This window comes from Grammomys surdaster, unplaced genomic scaffold (assembly GCF_004785775.1).
Source record: "Grammomys surdaster isolate TR1022 unplaced genomic scaffold, NIH_TR_1.0 137, whole genome shotgun sequence".
Lineage (NCBI taxonomy): Eukaryota > Metazoa > Chordata > Mammalia > Rodentia > Muridae > Grammomys > Grammomys surdaster.
The window spans coordinates 2922322-2944604 of record NW_021604595.1 but is presented as its reverse complement, the minus strand read 5'-3'; the positions used below and the strand labels follow the sequence as shown (position 1 = coordinate 2944604).

The 22283-nt window shown below is 44.1% G+C and overlaps 1 protein-coding gene across 2 annotated transcripts in view; it reads left to right on the top strand.

Annotated features, from left to right (window-relative positions):
• Rnf144b (ring finger protein 144B) overlaps nucleotides 1-19925 on the top strand; it is a 56966-nt gene extending 37041 nt beyond the window's left edge. Inside the window, exons 4-8 of one of the 2 annotated variants that reach the window (XM_028763195.1) lie at nucleotides 255-315; nucleotides 8781-8979; nucleotides 10887-11031; nucleotides 14963-15052; nucleotides 16400-19925. In XM_028763195.1, the coding sequence (XP_028619028.1) occupies nucleotides 255-315; nucleotides 8781-8979; nucleotides 10887-11031; nucleotides 14963-15052; nucleotides 16400-16540 (636 nt within the window). In that variant the 3' untranslated portion in view covers nucleotides 16541-19925. Of the gene's footprint in view, nucleotides 1-254; nucleotides 316-8780; nucleotides 8980-10886; nucleotides 11032-14766; nucleotides 14866-14962; nucleotides 15053-16399 lie in introns of those variants that run through there. The other variant, XM_028763196.1, reaches the window with a different exon arrangement.
• Nucleotides 19926-22283: the final 2358 nt, after the last annotated feature.

Genomic DNA, 22283 nt, shown 5'->3' with positions numbered 1-22283 from the left:
AATATCAAAACGTGGTCAGTAGCTGCTGGCCACGGAGTTGGAGGCAATCAGAGGTTTGTCACTGACGGTCTGAGCAGTGGTCGGTTTAAAGCTTGCTGTATGTGTTGCTGCAGGATCAAGTAGAGATAGTGGCTTCCAGACAACTCTGGAGAGAGGGTGTAGAGGCCACGCCGGAGAAAGCTATCTCAGAAAGGGCTGTCGATGCGGGACCCTCTGCTGGCCGGCGTCTCACCTCTCGCTGTCTCTGATTTCAGATCGCCTGTCTGGTGCCCGTGGATGAGTTTCAGCTCTATCAGCGGCTAAAGTTTGAACGAGGTACACATTCTTCTGTTTATCCCTGTGGTGGACGCTGCTTTTACACAAACCGTCTTTACACGAGCTTCGTGCAAGATTAAAGCAACTGTGGGCTCTCGACAGAACCACAAGGGGACTACAAGGAGTATAAACAGTGATTGCCACAGGCTATCTCAACTCACCCAGCCACAGCTTGGGGGCAAAAAGTGAACCACTTCCTCTGCTGTAGACTAGCAGGAAGTGAATTTTCGTTATGTTGTTTATTTTGTATTTTTAATTTGGGCTGGGTCCAGAAAGGTATTGCAAAAGTGAGATGCTTTCCTAATAGTAACACAAAGGAAAATAACTCAAAAGAGGCTTTTCTCATTCAAGCATTGCCCTTGGTCCTCACGATAAAGTATCCGCTGCCCCCCCTTCTAATACCGCTTTTGTAGTCATGGTGATACTCAAGCATTTGAATGTGTGTTATTCTAATAGAATTTACAGAATGCTGGGCTGATTTGTCTTTCTGACTTTGGCCGTGGAGCGATTTCCTCAGCTTTTCTTCCTACAGAGCCCATCTACCTGCAGGGAGTATGCTTGTATTCCTTTCCTCTCTGACAGGTCTCTCCCCCATTGCCACCATTAAAACTGTATCTTTTTAGTACTTGAGAAGTCCACGGAAGATCCTTCCCACACAGGCCTGTTATATTCTCGCCGAGTATATTACCAGCCCTAGGCAGAAGGAAACATAAAGCATCTGAGGATCAGTGTCTTGATGTGGACTTGTCATCTTGCCTCAGGTGTGGGGGAAATGAGTGTCTGTCTGCTATGCTCAGCACTTGCTAGGGACAGTCACCATTATCTCCTCTGCTTTTTCCAAGTACTCTGAAAGGTGATGTGTTTAGGGAAACAAGAAAGAAAACCATTGGAAGCATGAAGAGGGGCACCTAAGGGAAGCTTGAACGGGGGTTGGGGGGAGGTGAGGGGGGCATGCCATTCACCTCCTTCAGCTAAAACCTGGCTTAGTCCTGCGATCTATGAACTCTGGGCCGTTTTGTTCCTCCGTCATGGGTAGATCACTCAACTAAACTCATAAGGGTGGTATAATCGAGCAGATTTTTTTTTCTTGTGGCATACATAATAGCATTTCCCCTTTCTACTACCATCCTCTCTAACTACTGCACTACCCATCCCTCAGCAGCAGGCTCACGTCTTACTGTTTAAATATAGGGGCTATAATAACTCACTGTTAGACAAGCGGTAATGGCTCCCAAAGTTAAAACACTCTGTGGGTTGGTTCTCACTGATGAATGTGTAGTTTTGGTTGATTTTTAAACACGGTGACAAGAGCCGGAGTGGGGTAAGGTTGATATTAGTACCTATCAGCCATGTCCTGTGACCGTTGCCTCTGTCACATTGTTATTGATAATGAAAACCCCTGGTCATCTTAACATTGCACTCTGTTCCTCTCGTGCCCCCGTTTCCTGAAATGACATCATCATAACACTCTTTAGGGAGCATCTTCATGTTGCCATGGGAGAAATGATTGTCACGTTGTTCATGGAAACAGAACACTCTTTAGTTAGCTGGCCAAATAGGTCCAAGTAGGGTTAATAGCCTTTTGAATGAGGTGTACACGGAGAATAATCAACAGATTATACTCTTTCCCTGGGTGGCGTTTGGCTTCGTGGGACTTTTTGAGTACCCCAGTGTTCAGCTCTCTTTACGATTGGCTGACACCTTCATGCCACATGGTAGTGCAGTCTGTCTAATTACAAAAGGTTAGGCAGGCTTTGCAGCCAGGGCATCACTGTAGATGGTGTTACCTCTCTCTGTGTGTTCATCCACAGTAAGTTGATCAAATGGTTTTATTTATACATAGAATTTATTTTTTTCTCTACTTACAAAGTCTGGGTAGCTGCCCCACTGTAGATCTCTTGCATTGGCAATAGATTTTATTCTCATCTCATAAAAGAGGGAACTGAGGTTAGCCTAAGATCACATAGATTTATTATAAGTATCTCACTTATAAAAAGCTTAAGTATAATTTTTTTTACAGTTCCAGACACTTACTCCAGCATCAGTCCATCTCCTGGACAAGGATGGTCTGCCGTATCCTTCACCTCCCTTCCTTGGTAGGCACACTCTCTCCTTGGGTTCACGTGTCCTGTACCCCAACAGCCACCCAAGCACAACAGCACCGCCCATTTTCTCTTCATCTTACTCCACATCTTTTTCTGGAGGGTTCCGTCCTTAGTTTCCTAGGTTCTGGAGTGCTGTATAGAAACTCGACTGTACAAATTCCACACAATGCACTTTACCTATCTCCTTTAGTACTGTTTCCCCCTACTCTAGGCATGCCTCCTCCTCTTTCTAAACATCCTCCAGGAGATATGACTCACCTAGGTACGATGCCCAACATGACCATATTAAAGAGAAAGGAATCCCATGGAGGTAATAGCAACTAAAATTTATTTAATATTATGATTTCTTTTGGGTAGTTGGCTATCACTTAGGGGTTCCCATTAAACTTACCAAGCATGAGTTACACAACACTTTGTGGGTCTTGTAACAGTGTTAGAGCAAGTGACTTTAGATGTTATTCCAAATTTGAAAATCTTTGAGCCTTTCCGAGTCTCTTGTGAGTAGTCTGTTTGATGGTGGCTATTCTAGCTATATGGTTTATATCGACTGTGGCAGATGTTAATTCTGATTACTTTAGTTTAATGGCATCTTAACTGTCTGCGAAAGACTCCTCTACTTTGAGATACCGAAGGCAAATTAACTTCAGCATAATTAAAAATGCATCAGGTCATAGAAGTTAATACAGCTTGATATATATCAGCTGGTAATTAAATTAAATTGGGGGTGTGGCATTTCCCATTATAAATAAAAATTCCTGTGGTGTCTCTTTTGGGGTAGACTCACAATGGCAGAGAGTGACAGGTGAACCACTCTGGTTGGTTAAGAAAGTATGCAACAGAATGAAAACAAATTGCAGATGGCCTATGTTAAATGCCACTGGTTGTCACATAGGAAAAACAAGGGATGGAGATTCAGCTTTGTTTAGTTTAGTTTAGTTTTGTTTTGTTTTCTGTTCCCCTTTCACTCCCTTCCCCCAAAGCACAGCTCGACTAGATTCAGGTTTTGAAAGCTGAAAACAGTCATCTGGGTCAGATCTAATTCTTAGATGCCCTGGCATTTTTTTCATGTCACAGGCTGTTTCGATTTCCTAATACTCGTCAGAATGCAGAAGTAGAGAAGTCTGAAATAGCCTTGCTTTGCACAACTGCGTGAACAAATGAGCGAATAAACGAACGGGCAGTGTCTTAAGATGCATAGTCCTGGGGCTTCCCTTCAGCCACACACATCTCCTTTGCAGAAGCAAATTGCAGTTCGAGCCTGTGACTTTGCCTCTGCAATGAAGCATGTCACAATCAATCAATCAATCAATCAATCAATCAATTAGCTAATGCACACCATGTCATGCTCATCATAAAGCTTCAAGGCCACTAGTTGGGGGGTGCTGCTTTTTGTCTACATTTTTTATGTTCTAGGTATATGAATTTAATGAATACCTATCCATTCACACATTCATACATTTATATAACATGCATTTATATAAGATACTTTGATCACATCCCTCCCCTTGTCCTCCTTAGCCACTCCTTTTCCCACTGAACTGGACCAGTCTCCTCCTACTTGCACGTCTCTTACATTTACTTATTTTTATCACATCGTGTGTGCATGATCTGTGGGGAGAATCTTTCATGCCAACGCATGTATGAAAGTCAGAGGAAAAACAAAATCTGTGGAATTGGTCTCTCCTTCCACCTGTCTGTGGGTTCCAGGGATCAAAATCAAGTCACCAGACCTGTGCTGCACATAGCCAGTGCCCTTGCCTGATGAACCTTCTTGCATGCGGATTTAAGTTTGAAGAGAGAGAGGACCGACGGAGGGGAGGGAGCAGACACCACTGCACACTTGAAATCCTGGAGACGGTGAGCAGCAGAGCTCACTCACTGCAGGATGCTGGATGGGCTGAATCTATGGACGCAGAGCCTACATACTCGAAAAATGTATTTCGTATCCTGGGTTACCAGAGGCAGGCTCAGCCATGGAGCATGCGGGCTCGCAGACTGATGTGCAGCAGTGTTCCTCACAAGTGACGTGAGGAGGAAGGTCCAGAGCTGAGGATGCGAGGGGAGATGGGGAGCCTCAAGTTAGAAGGAGCCAAGGGAGGGAATTCTCAGCATGGAGCGTTCCTCTAGGGGTATTGCATGTGAGTCTCTCAAAATACAGTTCCAGTTTCACACATTTGTAAATCATTTACATGATTACAGAGCCCCAGCCTTCTGGAAGTTACTGTGTTTTCCCAGCTATCTGTAACCCAGAATAAGAAACATGTTTTACAACCAGCCCTCTTTGTCTGTGTTTCCTGCATCCATAGATTCAGACAACCTCACGTGGGAAATGGATTGTTTAAAAAAATAGTTTCCGTACTGATACTTGTCTTTCATTATTCCCTAAATAATATAACAGTTGTCCATATGACACTGTAGTCCGACTTTGAAGAAAGCTGGGGATGATTGAAAAGCATGCAGATACTGCAGCATTTTATGTAAATGGCTTGAGCCTTTAAGGATCTTGGCATCTACCTGGAGGCACGCATGAGCCCCCACATGCAAATACACGCTTACAACTCATTAAATTGATTGTTCAATTCCTTACTTGAAAAACACCAGAATAAAAAGTATATATTTCTAGGTTTCCTTTCAAAGAATTTAATGTTACTCTGTGGGGTGGGGTGGAGCGGAACTGAGGAATTTGACTGTAGGCTGTGGGGAGCCTGCTGTGTTTAGTGTGTTTTGGAGAGTGACCATATCAGTTCAAAGGAAGAAAAGTGTTGTATTAAACTGTTGCTTTTTTTTAAGACGGGGCACCCCCTACCCCCAGCTTCAGTCACCTTCAGCTCTGGGTTTGTCTTCTGTTTTTATAAAGTTCGACTGATTTCTTGGGTGGGTAAACTTTTACATGTGCACCATTTAGGTAAACTTTAGAAACAGATCAAAACCACTTTGTAGTTTTGCAGCTCGTTAGTGACTCCAACAAAAAGGGGCTTAAATGTGATTATTAAAAACGTATGGTTACAGACAACTGTGAAAGCAAGACTAAAGTGTGTTCAGTGTCAGATGGTTCTCGAAAGCATAGCGGCCTCAAAGTTTGTCTCTAGTAATTCTAGCCAAATTAGTAATTAGCCTGTTGACTAGAAAGTGTGTTTTCACCCTATAGGGCCTTTGCTGGGAAGAAAACCAGAGTCTAGATAGAAGAACCACTCGCTTAAATGTCCTTTCCCACCCAGAGGTACCAAAACACTTTTTCTTTCATTCAAAAACATCTTTCATTTATATCTAAGAGACCTGGGTGTGGCAGTTGGATTGTAAGAGATAAAATTCTTTAGTTCCCTTACTCCCTGGATGTTCCACCCTTCCTTAGCCCCTTATGGCACAGGTAGGATGACTTATGAAGTTGAAAAACAAAAAACGAGTGGTGGTCATTGAGAGCAGAGTTCTAGGTCTAACAGCCTGTTTTTATATTAGGAAAAATGTTGCCCGTCTGAGTGACACCTCACTCCTGAGTGGTGGAGGGTTACAAGTGTGAGTTGCTATGTCCAGCTTCCAGAAATAACTTAAGAACCAATTTAAAAAGTTACACAAGTGATATTTGTGCCTTAAAGAAAAAAATCACGTGGAAGTGAGGTAGCTGGCTTAGTGGGTAAAGGGACTTCCCACCATGCCCAAAGACCTGCATTCATTCCCAGGGTCTCGAGCAGTAGAAGGAGAGGACCAGCTTCTGCACGGTACCCTCTGAATATGCATACTGTGGCATGCCCACAGTCCCAGTACACAGTAAAGAAGTGTAATTTTTAAAATCCATATTAACAATAAAGAAAACCTGTGCCTTTTCACCTAACCCTTGACCTTGATTCCTGGGCAAGCTGTTACCTCAATAGTCTTCCAGAAAGAGTTGAAATATGTCTCTATATACATGGTTTTATAAATCTCACTCATTTATGCTATTCTGTAATCTTGTCTTCCCACTGAATACATCTATTATTATTTTATAAATTTACCATATATTTTTGAAAAATATAAACAATGCTCAACTATATGAATATATGTTATTATCTGTCTTCTCAACTACATAAAAATCTCATATATCTGATATAGTATGTTAACTTTTTAAAAAAGTATATGTATTTGTGTTGTGTACAAGGTTTCTATAGAATAGTATATGTTTTTATTTATAATTGGATTGTACATTTTCCATGTTCTGTACATAGAAATAAAACTATTGGTATAGGGACACCTTCTAAGGTTATGTCTGTCATGGCCCTTTAATCCTCTCAGAACAGTCTGCCCTTCAGGAGAAGCAGTCCTATAGTCTGGTTACTTACTCTCTGCTACTGGGAGCAGCCTTATCAGTTAATACGCTTTCAGTGACAAGGAATGGAATGTCTGAAAATAGCCTGTAGAACTTGGACATCTTCCTACTACATATACAGGAAGCCCTTGGGTAGGCTGTGATGGCTTTGATTGATTAAGCCACTCAAATTTCTTAAAGCACTTAGCTTTTCTTGAGAGTCCCCAGATCCCTATGCCTGTCCCAGTGCCATAACGGGTACCTGTCTATGGACAAAAGAAGGCAGACGAATGGCACTGGGGACCAGGCCTTGCCCTAGAAGCCCTGTATGGTAAGGCAAGATCTCTCCTTACCTTCCTATTGGTTGGAATCACATCACATGCCAAGCCTTCACTGCAAGAAGTCTGGGAAAGTACAGCTCTAGACTCTCCAGACTGTCACAGCAGACATGTTTTGATAAGATTCAAGGAGTTTGAGAAGAGGGAACTGGGAGAATTGACTACAGTGGCCAGTTTTGTTTTTAAGTGGAGCTAAAAATCTGTCTCCTAATGGCTCTCCTTTTGGTCATATTTAAGCTCTGGAAGCCATCCTTGAAGAATAAGACTGGGGTCATATAAGGCTATTGCCTAGGACAGGTCTCATCCCCATACTAACCCAAACAAGTAACCAGTCAAACCAAGAAAAGCCCCAACTATGACTTGTAATGAACCAAGTATGAACACGCACCATAGGTAGCATCTCAGTCCATAATGGGACCTGTCTGACTGCAGTCCGTTAAGGGTGTCACATCATAGCGATTGTCTGGGTCAGTACAACAGACCCACCTAATGCTGCATCTCAGACACGTCCCTCTGGAGAGAGCTGTAATGGCCCCCTCCTTGCCCTGCCTCCAGCTTCCCTCCCTGGCACTACATTGTCCTGTCACGATAGGAGAAAGTTGAAATCCCCATTTCCTGTGGCTCAGATTCCTTCCTGGTGTTTGTGTAGGGCTGTGGGCAGCAATCACACTGGGTTCTGATTCATCAGAATCCGGAACTGTGCCCGGATTGATCGTTTCTAGTTCCGTTGTACCACTTTGGATGGTGGAAACAACTTGTTGATAGAAACACGTTACAACTTTTCCCGGTATTACAACTGATGAGGGAGATTATATCCGATTGACATTAACCTTAGAGGTTTAAGAGAGGAACATCATAAGTAAGGAATTTGTAAAATACATCCCCACTCAGAGAAAGAGAGGCTACTGCCTCCCTCTGGTAGCCTCATATTTCTCTTCATGGAGCATATTACATGAGGAGAAATGGAATGTTTTATTGACCAAGAAATGGGAAAACTAAGAGAGACTTATAACTACCTAAATAGGTGGTTGGCTGTCCACCTGCCAATTTTACCTTTCCTCCTGTGTGCCACATGGTTCTAGCTACTGTCACACGAATGGCTATCATTTTTGTAGTCTGTGAAAGTCTCTGTTTGTTTCAAGAGCTTGTGAGCCCTTCATATATACAGCCCCTATCTTGTTCACTGGTCAGACAGCAAACCACTTAAATCTGGCTCTCTAGCTAAGCCACACTGGCTGCTTTTTGATCCTACACTATCTGAATCCCTGTCTTAAACTTCCCCGAGGTATGAACTATATTCAGAGCCCAGAGCACGTGTTCTCATGTGTACAATCCCTTTGTTCTCTTGCTTTGATCCTCTTCATGTCAGTCTTTCTCCCAGGATGCTACCTAGTTTATCACTAAAGAAATAAGATTTTTGCCCATTTTGAGTGCTCAAAGGGAAGTTGTAGTTTTTTGTTAAAGATCATACCTTACCTATTAATAAAGGCGGTGGTGACCTGCTCTCTTGGTTCCTACCTTGAGAATGTGGCAGGGATGACTTTATGCTCTGGACAGTGGATAACAGGCTTGGACGCATCATGAAGACTGTCAGTCATGGAAATGGCCACTCCCTTGCTACTATTGCTCCCTTGCTACTATTGCTATTACTTGTTGGTCTATAAGAAAGCAGATAAACAGAGGGGAGAAACTTTAATGCTTGGATTGCAGAAAGCCCATCACTGTTTCCTTCTTATGTTTCAGAGGTTCACATGGACCCCCTCCGAACATGGTGTCCTGTCGCAGACTGCCAGACCGTGTGCCACATTGCAGCTGGAGACCCAGGACAGCCTGTGTTGGTGGAGTGCCCTTCTTGTCACCTGAAATTCTGCTCATGTTGCAAGGATGCTTGGCATGGGGAGTCCTCCTGTAGAGACAGCCAGTCGGCGATGCCAGAGCATGGGTAAGGGATGAGGTGTCTCTGGGGCTGTTCCCAGTATTCTTTTGAAACTCAGCATAAGCTGCTTTGAGAAGAAATTAGACAGCTTTTAGACATTCACTGTAGAAATATCCTGAGAAGAATGAGTAAGGTGGTCACAGACACTAACTAGAACAGGATGTCTGAAAGGGATTCTAGCTCTTGATCCTAGGGGACCTTCCAGATCATGCTGAGTCCATTCTCTTTAGGTAGAGAGGCACCAAGCTCTGTAGTTCTCAGCAGAACATCACAGCTTATATATAGTTATTTGTTAAGAAGCCATGTTCACCTACACTGGTGTAGCCCATTCTTCCTGCTTCCAAAATAAGATGGCTGTGATCTTACCCCATCAAATGGCCTGTTCATAGAGTACGCCAGTCCTACAGAGTGCACACACACATAAATACACCGTCTTCCTAAATGCTTAGAAAACATAGGATGAGAGAGTCTTTCCTAATGCTTTATGCTATGAGTCGTTGGCACCAGGGCTGGGATCTTGTTATGGGTGGAGAAGCAATCTAACGGGTGGGTGCCTGTTTTGTATGGAAGGTTTTTATGGTGGCAGCCAGGAGCAGAGCGAGAGACCTTTGTGTTGGAGCCTATGCTCTGCTTGAGGCTATGGCTGTTCTGCATGAGCAAGAACAAAACAAGCAATGTTCCCTGCCAGTTGGCTGACTCGCCAGGTGCCCTCAGAGCATGCAGAGCTAGTCTTCAGGAACAGTCACACTGCTTAGCTGCGGTGCTGTGCCTGGATGTCAGACAGAGCACAGAAGAAAGAGAACTCTGATACACATGCTGCCATGCGCCATCTCCATGAGATTTAAGGCACGGCCTTCCGTAGTAGTTAGTCCCGTGGGTAAGTTTAAAGGGCTCAGAGGAAAAGGGTGATCTGAGTTCTGATACTACTGTTCTTGGCATCCAAGCGGCCTCATGTAAGACATTCAGCCTCTAAGGAGTCTGCATCCCCATTGGGAAAGGGGCATTAAATTTTTATTTCATTTACTCTATGTGTGTGCATGTGTGTGTGTAGGTGTGTGTGTGTGGACATGTGTAGACCTGTGCCATGACTCATGTGAAGAGCTCAGAGGACAACTTGTGCGAGCTTCTTGTTGTTTTTGTCTTGTTTTGGTTTTTCCTTTCTCCACACGGGTCCCAGGGAATGAACTCAGGTCAACAGGCTTGACAGCAAGTACCTTTACCTGCTAAGCCATCTCATCAGACCGAAGGAGAATATTAAATCAGAAATGGTGTCTCTGCTATGTAAGGATATTCCCAGAATCTCATCTGACCTAGATTTATCCACATTTTGTAAGCAGCAATGCTTCTGTGTGTTGGAGGTGATTTTGATACCCAGTCATTGCCATGTAGTGGGGTACTCTGACCCTGGTTTGAACCTCTTGGCTCTGTATCCCTTTCTGCTGTGGTCACACACAGGCCTCTTCATCCACTTGGAGAAGGTCTTTTCAGTCACTGTTGGCATCTCTTTGAGTGTTGAATCTCTAACTGAATCCCAGCCCTTACCTTTATTTAACGAGCAGGTCGGTACCTAGACTGCATCTGTTTGGAGCCTCAGTTGCTTGCGTTCTCACAGTTTAACTCCCTCTATGTACTTCTTATTCAGAGACTGTGTGATTAGGGATGAAGTATTCATTTGGCAAAGCACTAAAAGCAGCCAGCTGTAGAAAGTGTAATTATATAATTCATTAGGAGCCACAATAAATAAATTCTTCCTTATTGGGCTTTCTGAACAGCTAGTAATCCACACCTCCCACCCCTTCCTTTGGAAGTGAATTAAACATGGCAAACTGAGACATTTACTAACTACCCACAGAACAGCCCTGGCCGTCGCCCGGGTGACACTGACCGAGCACGTCCCCTCTGTTTTGTCTTAGGGCCCTCTTTGGGACGGATGCGGATGCTCCCATCAAGCAGTGCCCCGTTTGCCGAATTTACATCGAGCGCAACGAAGGCTGCGCCCAGATGATGTGCAAGAACTGCAAGCACACGTTCTGTTGGTACTGTCTGCAGAACCTGGACGTGAGTTCTCCGTGGAGGGGGCTTGTCCTTTACCTTTGCTGTGTCTGTGCCACTGTCTGAGCCCTAGTCCTTCCCTTTAGCAATGGGGCCTCTTATCATCCTGCAAAAGGAATTTATTTTTCTTAGTGAGATTCCCTGAAGCCCAGTCTGTCCTTCCTGATAGACTGTCCTTCTTCTTCCCTCCTCCTTTCTTTGACCTCTCCTCGCCTCCTCCTCCCCTTTGCTTTCGTTTGTTTCGTGGGCATTGGGCCCAATCATTGTGTGTGCTGTGCGAGCACCTTACCCCTGAGTCACAGCCCGGCCCTGTTGCTACTTCAGACACCATGAAACCTGTTTGTGTTGCCTTAGATGGGCCACTTTAGCTTTCAGACATATCTTTGAAATGTTTTCAGGACGTTTTTATGCTCTAGAGGAAATTATCCCTATTGTGTAAATAGTCGTCTGAGCATTTGCTTTATACTGTTGTCATAACAAATGGTCACAGATTTTCTGGCATAAAACAGCAGAATAAACATAAAATAGACTGTGACTGTACCTTAGAATAGACTTTAGAATAGACTGTACCATAAAATAGACTTTCTATGTCTGTACCTTAGAAGCCTGATATATATATCTCACTGGATCATGATCCTGACAGGGCTGGAATGCTGTCTGGAGACGCTAGATGGAAATCCATGTCTTTGCTCTTCTATCTTCTAGAGATAGGGTTGCTTGCATCGCTAGACTCATCATGTCTGTCTGATCTCCTTGTGGTTCTCATTCCCACTGACCACAGCCAGGAAGCATTTCCTCTTGATAAAGAACCACAAAATGAGATGGGAGCCATTGCGATCACAAAGGATAACCTCTGCCACATCAAGGTCCTTCACATAGTTACACATGCAGACAGTCACTGGAGACTCAGCCATGTGCATCTCCAAGGGGCATTCTGCCTATTGCAATCAGAAAGGCTGTTCAGATGGCTGGTGTCACCTGCCCCCTGGGTCCTGTGTATTGGTGTGACAGGGAAATACTACTGCTTTACCGCTTACTAGATCCTGGGACCTGTCTGTTGCTTAGTGTCTCTCCCTACTCAAGAGTGTGTCTTCCCAAATTCTGGCGCACTTTCACCCAATCCTGTGCCAAGGTGAATAGTAATCTCAGCTGTGGGAGGGTGAATGACAAGGGTGTCCTCCAGTCTCCATCTTTTAAAGTTTGAGGTGGCACAAGCTGCTTATGGATCCTCCTGTCTGAAGCTATAATGTGTGTCCATATTGGTGTAAGGCCTCAGTCACACTCGTCTTAGGTAGGGTTACTGTTATTGTGATGAAGCAGAGATACTCGGGGAGGGAGGAAAGGATTTATTCAGCTTACTCTCCCGCATCATAACTCATCATCAGATGAAGTCAGGGCAGGAATTCAAGAGGGACAGGGATCTGGAGCCAGGAGCCAATGCAGAAGCCTTGGAAGGGTGCTGCTTACTGACTGGCTTGTTCCTCATGGCTTGCTCAGCCTGCTTTTTTTATAGAATGCAGGACTGCCACGCCAATGGTGGTACCATCATGAACTAGGCCCTCCAACGATCAGTCACTAATTAAGAAAATGCCCCGTAGGCTTAGCTATAGCCAAATTCTATAGAGGCATTTTCTCAATTGAGGCTTCCTCCTCTGATGACTCTAGCTTGTGTCAAGTGACATGAAGCTAGCCAGGACACATTTATACTGGCATCTTTTCATCAGCTCTTGGTTTTGCTGTATGGTTGGGTTTCATTCAGCTAGCAGTTTGTTTGGTGCTACAGTATCTCACACGGCGCCTGTAGTGTAGGTGGCATTAATGGAATGCCTACTGGTGCTTCAGCTGAAAGTGGGGTAAGCTGTTGAGGACATTCTGGGGGCGAGTGTCTTTGTCATTTTTAAGGTACTGCATTAGATTGAAGAGTCAAAGGTAGATATTATAGATGCAAGAACTTAAACAGCTCACCAATGGTTTCTACTTTGAGTAACCATGCCTCAATAGTCTCTTAGATGTGTGTGGTATTTAACATGGTTTACACATTAAAAAGAGATCCTTGGGTTTTCTCCTTACTATCACCAGATCATAAACCAGGGTTCTACCCACAAGACAGCTGAGTCCACGCAGTTCTCCTTAGGAGGAAGGAACAAGAGGGACTAAATGTGTACACCAGATCTCCATCCTCAGGCTGAAGAATGTCCGGGGGATGGTGTGGCCAAGAACACTCTGTTCAGATACTTGTGCTGTGTGGGCCCTCAAGATGGAATGGGACAGATGTTAAATGTCTGAAGATGCGGGCTTCAGATGTTGAAGCACACTTTTCTGTCACTGTGTCTTGGAAATCAAAACACTTTCTATCACTGTTTTAGATGAGGGCATTGGATTGTGGAAAAGGTGTTTTCCATGGGGCAGTGTAATCTCGGGGTGGGGGAGTTTTCCATCTACAACCCAGTTCCTGAATAACAACTCAGTGGCTTATTTATGTATGAATATATAAGCGTGGGCTTGTTCCCCCAACAAGCTGGTAACCCATTTATTCTATTCTTTGTTTGCCACGTGGCTAGTTACCTCTCCTCAGTTTCATAGTCAGACTTCCTCAGAGTCCAGGGCGAATCTTCCTACGTCTGACTAACTCCCAGAGTTCCTATCTCTTTACTGGAAATCCCACCTTCTACTTTCTGCCTTTTGCTAATAGGCCATCAGTTTTTTGTTGACAGGTGACACTTCCACACAGCACACAAGAGGTTCTCTCTGCAGGGCAGTGTTCTATGCCACATGGTATTGATGTGTTCGTAGGAAGGTTGAGAACCTGGGGCAAAGAAAGGGGGATTTTCTAAAGCCCAGATCTGAGGCAGCTACCACACTGAGACGGAGTGTGTTGGGCATTGCGTTTGCTCCTGGCTTCGTGTTCATTCGTGAGGTGTCAGAGGCTGAGATGGAGCCTCAGGAACCTGTCACCTTTGGTTGTCATCTTTCTTCCATGTGACCTCAAGTTCTCCTTTATCCCTTTGCCATTTCGCTCTGTCTGTTGTGTGCCGTTTAGAGGTGAGCCAGTCTTTTCTCAAGCTCACCAGTCTACTCTTCCTGTTCTTCACAAGCCAAGCTTCTGTTGAACCCAGTCACCTCTTGCTGTTGACATCCGCCTTCCTCCGCTTAGCACAGGACATTTAGGTGACCATGTGGCTGTATCCTGACTATATTCTTCCCAAGATGTCTCTCAAGATTCTGACATCTTGGCCAGCTGCCATCTCTCCCGTCTCTTCTGACCTTACCTTTCTGGCTGTTCCTCAGTGTCCTTTCCAGACTTCTCACCTGTCCGTGTCTTCTCTGAACAAATTTGCTCTGCAGTTCACGTCTCTCCTAGATAAGCTCATTCAGTTCTGTGATACTTCCCCCCCCCCCCATTTATATAAACTGATGTTCATGTCTCTCCTTCAAAAACCAGGTATAAGGGATGATCTGCCTCTGGATGTGGTACTTGGATGTCCAATTCAGCATGTCCAAACTCATTCATCTTTACCCACAAGTCCATCTCTGGGTTATTTCTCTTGACAAGACCACCGTCTTCTTTTTCCCCAGTAGTTTCCCCCATCATTCACAATCCTGTTCCTGCTTCCTCACATAGTTTATTACTCGCTTACTACCTCATGACTGGCTTCCCCTTCCCCTGTCAGTCTCTGCCGTTGGTCACACCAGGCTTGCTCCTGGCTTATGGCTCTCACATTCTGTTGCACACCTCTGCAGAAGCTCACTATCTGTTACCTGCCTGAGGTGGTGGAGCAGGTCATTCCTTGTTCTGTGGTCTCCATCAGGATTCCTAGAGGAAGTCATTCATAGCCGCAGGTGAGCTGCATACATGACACTCACCTCTCGTCTCCACGTTGTGTGATGACTGAAGCCTCTCTCTCTCTCTCTCTCTCTGTTTTTTTTTTTTTTTCAGAATGACATATTCCTCAGGCACTATGACAAAGGGCCATGCAGGAATAAGCTCGGCCACTCGAGAGCATCAGTCATGTGGAACCGAACACAGGTACGCTCTACCTTAAGGGAACATGAGATGTGTTAGACTTGGGATGTCTTCCTTTCTCATGCCCTCCTGGGAGGTTCTGGTATGAGGAGAGAGAGAACAATGGAGCAGAGGCCCAAAGTTAATTCAAGCGCACAATTGTTGAGGGAGAGGCACCAGAGAGCAGAACGTTAGGGTGACCAGCCAAAGAACATACCCATGTTCTTTACTCTTGCAAAACATGGGAGGAGTTTCCTACAAGCAGTTAGAGCATATTAACCATCAAAGCAGAGTCCTCCAGTACTGTGGGCTCCTGCAGGGCCTCAGATCCCTCGGAACATGCCATTGTGTGTTTATGTGGCAGGTTCAAAGAGAATTGTGGTTTGTTTTTTAATAGTGTTTTGTGTTTATCAAAGGCTACACTCCCTTTGAAGAAACCAATGCTCACATCCTAACGATCATTATTAATGCCCCTGTGAGACTGTTGAGGAAGCCCCAATAGAGAACGAGCCAACAACCACAGTTCAGGGTTTAGAGTTTATGGTTCAGCTCAAGTTAACAACAGTTGGTTTTCTCTCACCCTTGGTTTAGTCCTTTGTAGTTTGTGTCCAGTGAGAACATCGCTAAAAATTCCCGAGACAGTATCCTAGTTGTTGATCTAACAGATTATCATAGCCTGGGTGACTGAAACAGCTGAGATGCTTCTTCCTAGTTCTGGCTGCTGGAAGTCTAAGGACCAGATATCAGCGTGGGCCAGTTCTGTTAAGGGTCCTTGTATTGGTTACTTGTCTCAGGACTTAGAGAAGCAAGTAACTAATTTGGCTCATGGTTTGCAGGTATACAGTCCATCATGGCCAGGAGGGCATGCCAGAGTTCGGGGTGGTAGGAACTTGAAGCTGGGACTCCTCATGTCTCAGCAGAGTTAAAATCGGGGACAGGGAATACCAGCATTGGTTTGACTTTCTTCTTTTTTAATTTTTGTTACTCAATCCAATGCCCAGTCCATCATGAGTCTTCCCTTCCCAGTTAGTCCCGCCTGGAACCATCCCCCTCCCCCACATCCAGAGTGTACCTCTTAGATGACTCTGAATCCAGACATGTTGGCCATGAGGCGTTAAACTCACAGCACTCTTCCCAGTTCATAGCTGACAGCTTTCTCACCGTGTTCTCCCATGGTAGAAAGCTGAGAATGGGTTCCCTAGTGTTACCAAGGTTCCACAGTATCACCTAGGGGTCCCCTCTCCAAGTGCTATCACACTGAGTGTTAGGGTTTCAACATAAGTATAGAGGGCGCAGCATTCAGACTGTAGAGGCTGGTACACATCTCAGATGACATACCTGCTGATATAGGGTTTTCTCTTCAATTTCCAGGTGGTGGGGATCCTTGTGGGATTAGGTGTCATTGCCTTGGTGACTTCACCCTTGCTGCTCCTGGCCTCTCCCTGTATAATCTGTTGTGTCTGCAAGTCCTGTCGGGGCAAGAAGAAAAAGCACGATCCATCCACAACCTAAAGTCACCTGCACAGACATCCAGGTCATATGAGACAGCACATCGGTAAAGCCCCACTTAGTGACCTTGCCTCCTTCTCCTTGCCAAACTTTGGAAGTGCCTCTGTCCAGACCTTGAACTTGCCTGAAAGCATTCAGTGTTGGAAAAGGCCACATCCCGAGCATGAGTGTGCCTGTGTATCGAGAAACAGCCCCACGTGTCTGTGGAGCAGGTTGGGAACTTTGCTTTAGCCTGGGAGACTCTAAAACATCACCATCTTACCATCCGAAGGATCCCACCACGCTGCTCATCTTCCATCCAAACCAAGGCGCCTGGATGAATAGTCAGCGTAGTAATGGTATTGCTGTGCTTGGCAGCGCTGCAAACTGAGCAAACGTCTGTGTCGGTTCCACTGCCACGAGACACATGGCAGAAGCCCAGAGTCGGAGGGGAAGGATGATACTGCATAATAAGAAGTTCTATGAGCAATGGAGCCGGCTGCTTATCTCAGGAGTCGACACACTGGCTGGCATGCCTGTGCCGGCTACCGAGTGTGCACTTCTTCAGCATTCCCACAGCGACTTGGCAGAAACATAATCGCTCTCTCTCTCTCTGTGTGATCTCATCTTCAGGCAGGAGAAACTGCTGTTCAGAGGGAGTTGTCCCTTCCCAGGGAAAGGTTGTAACTTGTAAGACAACATGGCCTCATTCAGTGTCTGTTGTTTGGCAGATGTTATTCTTCTAAGGTAACTGGTTCACCACTCACAGGTAGCCCGCAGCTGTGGTCTATAAAAGTGTTTTATATGGGTTGCAAGTGGGAAAGTTTCAAAGCCTTCGCTGTAGACAGCAGGGTCCTTTCTTGGGCAATGTGGTCAGATTCCCAACAGATTAGGGATTGGACCAGACAGTGTACATCAACAGTACACACTGTAGTTCATTCATACATTTAGAATCCATGTGACACCAGCCGGGCATGTGTGGAGGTAGCCAATGGTTAACACAAAATAAGATTATTTTAAAAGACTTTGTCCCTTTCTATGTCTAAAATGATTTATCTATCAGCAAAAGAAGGTTTTTTTTTTTTTTTTTTGGTTTTGTTTTATTTGCTTAGTACACATGTGAATTTTTGTTGTAAGTTCCTAACTTACTCAAGAGGGTAAACTCAAAATTCTTTTAAAACAACACTGAGTGTACAGTTTTATGATAATCAGATTATTTACATACTTTCAGACACAATTTAGAGCAGCTCTTTGCTCAGCCTAATTTAATCGTTCTCCCGGGAGCTGTCCAGACAATCGGAGTACTTTCTGTGTCCTCAAGAGACAGATACGATGACAAGAATTCAGATGGGTATACTTCCTGTGTCTTCAGTCACTGGGATTCGTGTCACCTCAGTGTGATGCATCCTGCCTATTATACAACTAATCAGCAAATAGGTTTCGAAAAGAGGGACATATTTTTCTCTAGCATTATACAGTTGCCATGAGCAAAGCGGCCTGGTGCTTCATAAGAACTGTGTGTGTTCCATGTTAACAGAGACCTCTCCTGGAAGCCAGGGAGAGGATTCAGGGCCTATTCTGTTCGCCTCGGTAACTAGGCGACTCGGTTGTTTAACTGCTGCTAACCCAGATCTGTTATCAAAGACCTGTTATCATCAGCCTTGCCTCTGCAGTGGAATGTATCCTAAGTGGGGATGTGTATATTCAGGGGATCACATGTGTATATTAGCATCTGGTGTATGTACAGAACATCCCTGGCTATGTGCTTTTTTTTATTCACAGTTTGTATAAAACATAGAACTCTAGAAAACTTCTGAATGGCAACCAGCCCAAATCCTTTCAATCATTTTATTAGAAATTTCTAGATATAAAGTGGCTCCGTCTTCTGGTGAATGTCTTAAGTACAGCAGGAAAAAAAAATCCCTCTCTTTTGAAAGGGTATGTCATATTAGTCTGAATGTAAATTACATGTGAATGGGTAACTTGCACACATGGTCACCTGTCTCCCTTGAGGTGAAGGGCATTTGTCATAGCTCAGGGGATTACAGGAACTCAACTGAAATTGGATTTCTCTGCACAGATGTCAACAGCTACAACAAGCACCACCATCAGTAAATTCTCCAGGCTTGCCTGGTTCTGAGTGGGGCCGATTTCATGTTACCTGAAATGCTGTTATCAACGAAATAATAGCTGATGGTAGATTTGGAGTGAAGGCGGAGGAGAATGTCTGGCAATTTCCCTGGTGAAATTGAGGGAAATCGCCTTCTCAGAGGTTTTTTTTTATAAAAGCATTAGTTTTAATTTTATTTTTCAGCTGGGAGGGGGGAGGCATTGTTTGTCAAACTGATTTTACATAACTGGATTTTTTTTTTAATGTTGCAAAGTGCCTGAATAACAGTGTCTTTTTCCTCATATAGCAAAATGTGTGTGCGAGAGTGTGTCAGAATCTCCCAGAGACTTTGGTGGATGGAACCCAAGTGTCTGTATCTCTGGCTCATCCCAGGGCAAAGTGCCAGCCCAAGTGACTTTGTTTACAAAGAAACAGGGTGGCAAGTGTGTTGGGAAAGGCCGATGTTCTCACTTTGGGTAATAAGCCTCTGGTGGCTTGACTTCCTCTGCCCCTCAGCTTCCTCCTGCTGCTTCAGGAAGATTCTTATAACAAGTGTTTGGCTCTGACAAAAACTTTTCTAGTCCATTTGAATGAAATAGATTTAGAAGCCCACCAGGTTCACATCTGGAAGTAACAGCCCACTTTCCAGAAATCTCACTGGATACAGTGGGACAGCCTCCAGAGCCTACCAGCACCTCGGGGGTTCCCCTCTTAGAATAAGTTAGACAAGAGAGGAAGGAAGCCATACGGAAGCAAATGTTAGAGTCTTAGCCGTCCTGTTTGTTCACGCTGTGGGTATTTGTTCTGGACTTGAAATCTGTCCTTTGAAAGTGGCCTTTGGAAAGCAAATAGTTCAGTGTGGATTTTCTTGTAGTCTGCATCACAAAACAATCTTCCCTATCCAAGTGGAAAATTCTCATTGATTTTTTTCTGGATGTACAAAACTGTTTCTTGGAACGCCAAATTTCCTCTTTAAAATTACTCAATAACTAAGTGTGTGCTGCTTTAGCCTCCTGCGCCCACTGCTTCTGTATCTCTCTGTCCATGAATAGATGCCTCTGTGTCTGTGAATACATGGCTTGAGAACCACAGAAATGCCTTAGATGAATGACATTTTGTAAAGCTGTCTGAATTGACATCTACAGGATATTACATCTCTGTTGGTTCATGATCCAGGAAGCTTTGTTGTGTGCTTACTTAAATTACTGTTGTATTATATATATATTTTTTCCAAGTCTTTGGGAAGAAAATTAACTGTTTTAGTCTCTTTAGCCCCAATAAATGTGAGCAGGAAAACAACTGTGTTAACTTTTGTTCTGTACAACATTCAGTTTTATTCTCTAAGAACCAACTAAATCACTCTGAAATCCCAGGCTCAGGATCTACAAATACAACCAAAATTTATGTGATGGTAGTGATTCTTGGTATTGCATTTCTTGAAGAAACTGGAGAAGTGCAATGCTCAGTACAGACTTCATCCTTCTGTGTGGGGTCGTCCACGTCAGCAACTCACAGGGGTTCACCCTCACCCAGAGGCGTGATCAGCAATTAACATATCCTTTGGCCGTTCTAAACAACCACACTGCAAAACACAGCTTTGCGTCAAAGTACAGGATAAATGTTGCTTAGACTGAATGCTAAGATCAGTTCTAACCTCTGTTTAGAAGGATGTGTTTCCTTGTTATGAATTTTAAAGAAACAAATTACAGGAGAGCACTATCTTCTGGCCATTTTCACATGATTAGTAGTCAAGGCAGGACTCCCCTGAGGTTGAGTGCCAGATCTCGGGTAACAGCTAGGTCTTGTGTCTCTGCGGGTCTGAGGCTGACTTTCTTGTACTGATGTTGCCTTTCTGCTAAATGTTATATTCCCCTTACAGTAACACCCTGACTTGCAATCAACTGGCTATTTAAAATTCACTTTGTAATTCAGTTTTGGGGGGGGGGGAAGCAGAAAGACCATGTAAAACATTTGGGGTTATAGTTTCTTAATTTTCTTAATCATCTCCTACAATGCCAGCATTGTTGAATTTCCAGAATATGGTTGCTATTTGCTAAGCTTCCATTTGCATTCCCAAAGAAACATTGAATGAACTGTTTCATATGGCGTCAAGTTTAATCAGTTCCCTAACCAGCAAACTTGTTGCAATGTAAATTATACACCCAGTGACTCTACAGAAGAATTATAATTAGGCTTTTCTGCAATTCAGTTATTTTTACTGGTTAGATAGTAAATCCATTTTATCGTCAGGGTCCAACTCTAGATTATGAGAAAGAAATGGCGTCTCTTACAATTATTATAACTTTAAGGAATTATAATTTTTTTATATTTTTACATAAACAAAAGAACTTTGAGAACCTTCCCATGAGATGATCCATCTTTCATTTCTTTAAAAAAGCAGTGGGCTAGTATTCTTGTCAACCCAAGGCTCAGATACTGAATGGCAACCAGAAAAAGAGCACAAGCTTTCCTGAAAGGATTCCAGTGCCCTCTCCTTATCTGACTGTCAGATCTATGAGTCTAAGAGGAGACACACACTCTTAACTACCTGTATCAGTGAAGGCATAGGTTATATATATATACTTATATATGCGCTTATATACATATATATGTGCATATATATCAAGCCCACCCCTCATCTCATCATCTCTGAGGTTCACCTGGAGAAGGGCAGGAGATGGGGGGTGATTTATTAGAGAAATGACAAGGTCATGTACATCTGATTTGCTAATGTCGGAACACAGCACTCACCAAGGCCACAAACTTCAAATGCAGAGCGCTTGCTTCTCCCCTCCAAGCCTGTATGGAACCTTCCCATAGTTCCCTTCCCACGTTTACACACCAGATTCCAAGAGGTCATTAGTTAATTCACATCGAGATCCTTTCCCAGGAGCATTACCAACTTGTGCTTCAATGAGTGTGCATGGCCGATTATTAAATAATCCGCACTAACAGATACTAGAAACGAGGTTCTAATGAACCTACAGAATGATTTTCTGATGTGTTTGAAATTGTACTTTGACCCCATTTTCTGCCTTTGTGGTTTGTAGTGGTGAATTAGTTAAACAGCTTTGGCTCCCAGTGGGTCACGTGTGTACTGTACCCACCCAAGAGCTCTCTGGATTTGTGAATGAAACACACACACACACTAGCTAATTTTGATATGCCTTGACTAGCTTAATAGCTGGATACTTCTAAACTTGCCCTGTGGCTAGCAAACATTCTCCTCTGATATTCCTGTGTTAATATCTTTTAAAGTCTATATTTCATCTCTGCTACCCCAGACCCAATCGGAGAAATGGCTGCTAGGGCCACTTTCCAGGATCCTTACATGCCAGCGGACATATGAGTTTCATCTTTCTGGTTCATCATCCTGGCAGTTCTCCATCCCTCCTCTCTTTCCCAGCCCCTCGCCAGCATAGTCTAAAAGTCCCGCCTCCATCTTTCTGCCCAGCCGTTGGCTGTATGGCATTCTTTATTATCAACTAAAGCCAGCTGGGGACACAGACCCTCAGGTCTGGAAGCATGGCTTTTTAAGAGAAAGCATTTTGACCAATCCCCAACAGTGGTTTTCAATTTTAACAGTGCCATATTGATCCTCAGTTTTGCTATTGTTCCCCAAGCTGTAACCAGTTTTATTGCAATAGAATTCTGCAC